Raw genomic sequence first — 7,679 nt, forward strand, 5'->3', positions numbered from 1 at the left:
GGGGACAGGGCACTGGCACACTCAGAAGCACTTCCCACAGGAAGAAGAATTTGTTATAGAACATGCACAGGGATGTGTGAAACTACAAGCAGGACCAAGCTTTTGGCTTCAAGGTGGCCAGGTGACCTCCCAGCCATGGCCTCACTAGACTAGAACACCTGTGATGACCAGAGCGACCCACTAGAAAAAAATTAATTCTCATAGCAAAGAACAGCTGTTTGGGGGTGAGGTGCAGTTAGAACACCTAAGAAATCTTAGAATCCGCGTGCCGTGTTTATTCATAGTTTACTTAAAATGTTTCCCTTTGAGATCCTGTATTGTGACAGATGGAATATATCTTTTTCTTTCCTTGAGTTGGATCTGACGGACTTCAGTTGTTGCAAAGGAGGAGGGAGGACACTGCAGGCTGGAGGGAGGGCAGGTGGGTGGCAGGAGTCCTTTAAGAAGCTGCAAACTCAAGAGACACAAAGCTCCAGGTGATGGTCTTGGGACCCCGAATTAACTTACTTTATTTTTTAAGGAAGCTTTCAATTTAAGAATAGTACCCAAGAAGAGCGCATGAACCATGCCTGTACAGCTCGATGGGATTTTCATTTTATTTTGAAAGTGAAATTCAGTGTGCTTCACAAATATATGCCTTCAATCTCTTGTTATCTGTAGACACCGATGCCCTCCCCTGGCTTACCGTGGGCCCCAGCTACTCCTCAGGCTTCGGGGCCTCTCCTGATGCATGGCCTCAGGTTAATAGTGTTTGTCAGTTCTGGGGTGATCTCATTTCCAGTGCAGAGGTTCTTATATGCCAGCGTGTATGTAGCGTCACCAGGCACCTTGTAAAAACATGCAGTGTTCAGGCCGTATGCTCCCTCTGATTCAGATCCAATAATCATGGGACAGGCCTGGAGTTTTTTTATAACGAGCACTCCAGAGGATTCAGATGTAGGAGGTCCAGCCAACTATGAGAAATGCTTTTCCTGCACTCAATATTGAGATGAGCCTGACAACCTGTGAGATCGAACTAGATTACAGAGTTTATCTTGCGATGGGGAAGTGGGGAGGCGAGGAGGGGTTTGCTAGCAGAGGTGGTGAGCAAGAGGTGAAGCCCTGTGTGTCTCTAGACCACCTGCTCTATTTTCCACACAGAGCACTCAGCTCTCATTTACTTTTCTCTGCTCGAGAGCCTCCAAGACTTTAAATTCTAGACGTGTCATTACAAAGTGACAAGCCTGAGTACTTGGCTTCTGAGGCCTGGAAGGCTGTCTTAGATGGCTGGCTGCAGCCCTCAGCGGCTTTGCTGATCCTGCAAGAGAAGTCAAGTGTAAAGAACAGAGAACCAGGGGTGCTTTCCTCCCAATGGAAAGAAGCGTCAAGCTGACCGTCTTATGCTTCAGGACAGAGACACCAGCTGTTTTACAATGAGGCCTGTGCCTTCCTTGGCGAAGGGCCCTCAGCTTGAGGGAGCTTTGCTTCTTTTAAACTCCCTATACACATTGTTAGGCACGGTCAGCTTGGACCCAGAGCGTTCGGCCTGAGAAGCGGCAGGTTCTGTTGAAACAGACTGTGTGCAGAAAACCCAGGAAAGAAACCTCCGAGCAGGTGGGGTGTGTGTGTGTGTGTGTGTGTGTGTGTGTGTGTGTGTGTGTCCATGTGTTTTGCCTCTGTGAATTTTGAAATTCCTTTATTCTGGAAAGCATTGGCATGGTATTACTGTGACTCTCCAAGTGTGGCCCTGACCAGCAGCAGCTGAGAGCTTGTTAGAAATGCACATGTGAGGCCCCGTTTCAGATGTACAGAACTTTGGGGGTCGAGTCTGGGCACCTGTGTTTTAACAAGGCCTCCATGTGATTCCACTGCATGCTCGTGTGTGAGAATCTCTGGCTTCATGTAATGCATGTGAGAAGGCCTTTACTCAAACTGAAAAAAAAATCTGGCTGATTCGTAGGGGTGCAGTTTTCTGGGTTTTAATTTAGGTCCCTCATTGCAGTGGTTGGGGGAAGTCTGCTGGCCAGAGATGAAGAAGAAATAGAGAGTGGGCGCTATGGGTGAGGATTTATTTTCATGCACTTCTCCAGTGTCTTCTGACCAAGGGAGCATTACCAAAACCACATGGGGCAAAGATAGTGAAGAGGCCAAATCCCCATACGCCTCCAGGTCAAACAGTCCAATGTGCCAAAGCACAGCTGTTTAACAGGGTTGGGTTCTATCCACTGCCTGCATTTAAATAAGTTTAAGTCTCAAGAACAATCAATAGGATGGCCAGCTTGTCCCTGCTTGTCTTGGACTTTCCCAATCTTAGAACTGAAAATTCCATGTCCCAGGAAACCCCTCAGGCCTGGGCAAACCAAAGTGGTCGGTCACTAGTACTCTAGTTCAGTGACTGCCCACTGGGATTACTTGATGAGCTTTAGACATTATTGCTGCCTGGGCCCACCTCTAGAGACAAGGATAGATGTGGTCTGGGGCACAGACGTGGTCTTGGGTGACCTTAAAGCAGCCAGGGTTGAGAATCACTGCAGCTACTTGCCTGTCATTTCTCCTACTTAAAAATAAAATAAAATAAAATAAAAACAAAACCAAAACAAATAAAAGTCAATGGTTTGGATGAAGTTGGTCTGGTAACACACACTGTATGCAAAAGATGACTCAAAATGGATCAACAACCAAAATATAACTAAAACTATAAAAATGTTAGAAGAAAACAAAGGAGTAAATTTTTATGATCTAGATTTGGCAATGGATTTTTAGGTATAACACTAAAAGCATGAGCACCAACACTGAAAATCAATAAACTAGACTGCGTCAAAATTCAGAACTACCGTGCATCCAAAGATATTATTAAGAAAGTGAAAAGACAACCTACAGAATGGGGAAAATATTTAAAACCATATATCTGATAAAGATTTAGTAACCGGAATACATAAAGAACTCTACAACTCAAAAAGATAAACAATCCAATTATAAAATGAACAAAAGATTTAAATAGATATTTCAAGATATACAAATTACCAACAAGTGCACAAAAAGCTGCTATTGGGGAAATGCTAATCAAACCCACAATGACACATCACTACACATCCACTCGGATGGATGTAATAATAATTTTAAAAACTAGAAAATAACAATGTGGGGATGTGGAGAAACTGGAATTCTGGCACACTGTTGGTGGAAATGTAAAATGGTACATTCACTGTAGAAAACAGTTTGGTGATTCCTCAAAAAGATAAACATAGAATTACCATATGACTCAGTTATTCTGCACCGAGGTACATTCCCAAAAGAACTGAAAGTAGATACTCAAAGAAATACTTGTCCACCAGTGTTCATAGCAGCTCTACCCATAACACCCAGCAAGCGAAAACAACTCGAGTGTCTATCAGCAGGTGAATGGATGAACAAGGGTGGTATATCCATATAATGGAATATTATCCGGGCATAAAAAGGAATGAAGTACCAATGCATGCTCCAAACGCGGATGAACCTCAAAGACATTATGAGCAGAGAAAAGAACGAGACATGAAAGGACACAATTTTGAATGATTCCATTTACATAGAATATTTAGAATAGGTCAATTCACAGAGACAGATTAATAGCTGTCAGGGGCTGGGGGGAGGGCAGAATGGGGAGTAACTCCTTAAAGGGTATGGGGTTTCCTTGTGGGGTGATGAGAAAGTTTAGGACTAAATAGAGGTAGGGGTCGTACAATATTTAAAATAGTTAATTGTGTGTGATGTGGATTTCACCTCAATTAAAAAAGATTAATGGTTCACTTTTATCTACAAAACAACAATTGCAACTAAACTCGCGAGTGGTCAAAGTCCCTCAGAGCTGGCCTTTACTTCCTGGAGCCTTATCTTTGACCACTCTCCTATTTTCATTGTTATCACTACTACTACCACGAGACTCAGTGCCTGTTCGTGGAACCCCACTGGAATTTCAGCGTGTCAAAAACACTTCCGCCTCTCCTGGAAGGTTCTCCCGTGCGCTGTGTGTGGGCTCTACCAGCTGTTCCAGACACGGTCCTCTCTGATTCTTTACACCCGCATACCAGCAGGTGTCCCCTGGGAGCCATCGGAAAGGCAGAATCGGGAGCCCCTACTCTGGACCCATTGAATCTGAATCTGCATTTTAACAAGATCTTCTGATGATCTGAGTGAACATTAAAGTCTAAGAAGTACTGATGTATACTGGTGGACCTCAAATCAGGCCGAAGTTCAGAATCACTTTGAGAGTTGTTTACTTGTAACATATAGTTTAAATAACATATACATGTGGTAAAATTACTGGATATTACATGATAAAAATTATGTGGTAAAAACTGGATATATATTTTTTAAAAAGTGTAAAAAAAGTAAGTCTTCCTCCCACCTCAGTTGCTCAGATTTCCACCCAAAAGGCAATTTTTGTTAAAGTTTCTTGGGTATTCTTCCCTGTTCTATGCATATGCAAGTATAACTGTACATATAGATTTATCTCCTTCATTTTTGTGTTTACACAAATAGTAGCACACTTATACACTAATTTGCACTTTCCACTCATCAGTATATTTTGGAGATCATTTTAGCACACTTTGATCTGTCCAATATTCTTTTTTAATGGCTGCATAGCAGTCGTCCTGAAGTTGGATAGTTCTAACATATATGTGTGTGATTTATTTATATTACAACTATTTAAGGACATTATATTGTTCATTACAAAGCTACGATGTCTATCTTCTGTGTACATCCTCGAGCATATGATGTGCCAATGGATCTGCTGGAAAAATTGCTGAAAGATATGTGTATTTTGAAATTGTAAGAGAGAATATAAAAATCTCCTCTAAAGTACAGTACCAATTTATATTCTTGGGGGAGCTTTAAAAAAATCCAAAATTTCAGGCTACTTTTTACTTCAATTCTCTGTGGGTGGGGTCCAGAATCTGTATTTAATTTCTTCGGTGATTCTGCTACAAGATGATTGTAGATGGAACAGGAACCAGGGCCAGCTGTCTTGACCCCTGTGCTGTGATTCCTTCCAAGGTGCCTGGAATTGCTCTTTATCTTTTTATGTGACTATTCCATCTCCTCACCAAGGTGACAGGTTCCTAAGGAGAGGCCTCAGAAATGGTGCTTTTTTATACCTGGCACAGTGCTTGGTATATAACATGCTTGATGATAATGAGGCTTCCAAGAAGGTTTATAGCTCATGTGATGGTTTTGCTTTTTTTTTTTTTAGTTCCATGGACCGAACACAGAGAAGAATCCTGGGCCAGCCCCTTTCTATCCCCATCACCCAGCCCAAGAAGAAAAGGACATCGATGATGTTTCTCTTTTCCAAGGTTTGACACAAAATATTACTAATGAATGTCCCTTCCCAGTAACTGCTTTATAATGTGTGCTTCCCTGTTCTGCCTTGAGCACACTCCTCTGAGGCTCCTTCTTCTGAAAAGAAGTTCGATGACAGTTCTTTTAACATGGAGAGGATGTTTATAGAATAACAAGAAGATGAGTTGGGGTACATTTAGCTTGCTATGAAATTGTAATAAAAATATAGACTGAACTGCAATGAATATTCAAAAATAATGATGAGACTGGTAATCACCCAAACACCCAATAGGGCTGCGGATCCAGTCCTTGGGTCTTGTTTGCATCTTGCATTGCTTTGGTTCTGGCTCTGGTACATGTCGCCAGGTCCTGTGCTGTGCAGAACACCAGAGCCTCCTGGTGTCAGGGCTCATATGCTCACTACAGAGGATAATCCATCTCTTGCCCTGCAGTTACTTCAAGTTTAAGTACTTGAAATCCACGTTTCTGTATCAGCCCCACAGCATTTCCCAATTTGCATTATTTATGCATTTCTTTTCCTAATCTTAATTGCTCAGATGCATGCATTCTGGGGTGGGGCATCCTTCAGGTGTCCTGAAATGTCTGTAGATGTGTTTTGCTAATAGGTCAAATGCTGTTGAGAGGCTAAGCACTGAGCATTGACCCTCGGATTTAGCCATACTGGGGACAGAGGACATCGACCTGAGTGCAGAAGGCTCGAGAGAGAAGGGAGGAGAGGAATTTGGAGAAAGGAAGTATAGACACATCTTTCAAGGTGTTTAGATACAAAGTAGAGCAGAAAAATGGGGAAGACCTGGAGGAGGAAGAAGGGGCCAGGAAGGGGCCAGGAAGCTCTTTCCTTCGAGATGGGAGGAATCCAGTGAGCCTCGTCCTGTGGAAGAGCTCCCTATTCTCAGCTCACGCTAACTCTTCTAAAGCCCCCTTTCTCCTGAGCTCTGTCACACTCTCAGCTGCCTGAGAGCCCCCCTCTCCATAATCCCCCCAAATGACATCCCATGAGGTCCTCCTGCCTCAACACCAGCTTTTATTTTTCTTTACCCCTTTCCTCTCTCTCCACCGGTTTCTTCATTATGTAAATTGAACTAATATATTTCCAGCAAAAAATCAGACATCTTTAGATGGAGAAAGAAGGCGTGAAATTGAGTGGGCAGCAAAGGATTTTCTTCAGAGCGAGGGATTGGGGCTGGGCTTGGTATGACTCTAAACATTCTTAAATCAATAATACATTTTGACTCATCACCCAGGTCTCTTGGAAACTGAGGTTTCAGAAGCGGGAGCCTCTGAAGAATGTGTTTTTCATCTTGGCAGAAAGAGCCCGGGACCCCAGTGCTAAAAAGCGTCACATGGCAATGAGAGGCCTGGGAACCATAGCTTGTGAGACCCCGGACAAGGTAGGAAGGGAAGATGGCGCTTGGCCAGTTCTCATGGCCTGAGTCTCTAGGACTAAAATATGGTACCTCATATACTAGTTACCTATTGCTGTGTATGAGATCACCACATACTTAGCATTTGTTAGCTCACAGATTCCTTGGGTCAGGAGTCCAGGTATGGCTTAGGTGGGTCTTCTTCTCGAGGTCTCACAGGCTGCAATCAAGGTGTGGGAAAGACTGCATTCTTTTCTGAAGCTTAGGTCCTCTTCCAAGCGGAAGTGGCTGTTGGAAGAATTCCGTTCCTTCCAGTTGTAGGACCTTGCTGGCTCTTAGCTGGGTGCCACCTTCAGGTCCTAGAGGACACCAGCTCCCCACTTCTTCAAGGCCAGTAAGAGAGTGTCACCCACTCTTCTTTGCTAAGATGGAGTCCTATGTCATCTAAGTAACCATGGGAATGACATCCCAAGACCATCATCATATTCAAGAAGCTGGAAGCAAGTCACTGGTTCCTCCTACTGGGAGGAGATTGTCTAAGGGTGTGAGTCATTTGGGGTCATTTTAGGGTCATCATACCTCACCATTATCAGCCTTGGGAGAAAGAACTGCAGGAAGGATTAACACACAGCTGGACAGCACCCTTTCTGGTGAATTTAATTTATTTTCTAATAATAATTTAGAAAATTATTAGAAAATACTTGTTGAGTAAAAGATGTTTTCCCCACCTCCTCCTTTATCATCTGTCAACTTCAGTGACCATGTCATCTTGTCCCCTGTTAAGGTCCCCGGTCTGCCCCAGAAACCTAGATCATCCAGGTCCACCCCTCTCCTTGACAGGCTGTGCTCAGTCTTGTCCACCCTTGAGCCGTGCTCCAAATCACTCTTTCTGTTCTCCTTCTAAGACTGACTTGGGCTGTTGGGTCATGTCAACAGAAGCATTTGTATCTTGATGAGGGTTGTTGCGGCAGATCCCGAAGAAAGCCATAGTCCCTT

At 43.5% G+C, this 7,679-nt stretch overlaps 1 protein-coding gene across 1 annotated transcript in view; it reads left to right on the plus strand.

Moving 5' to 3' along the window:
- Nucleotides 1-7,679, plus strand: part of MRO (maestro) — a 21,584-nt gene that overhangs the window by 2,085 nt on the left and 11,820 nt on the right. The window contains exons 3-4 of the mRNA XM_006920088.3: nucleotides 5,210-5,312; nucleotides 6,564-6,710. Of these exons, the coding sequence (XP_006920150.1) occupies nucleotides 5,214-5,312; nucleotides 6,564-6,710 (246 nt within the window). The 5' untranslated portion in view covers nucleotides 5,210-5,213. The remainder of the gene's footprint in view (nucleotides 1-5,209; nucleotides 5,313-6,563; nucleotides 6,711-7,679) is intronic.

The sequence above is a fragment of the Pteropus alecto genome, unplaced genomic scaffold, assembly GCF_000325575.1.
Source record: "Pteropus alecto unplaced genomic scaffold, ASM32557v1 scaffold146, whole genome shotgun sequence".
Taxonomy (NCBI): domain Eukaryota; kingdom Metazoa; phylum Chordata; class Mammalia; order Chiroptera; family Pteropodidae; genus Pteropus; species Pteropus alecto.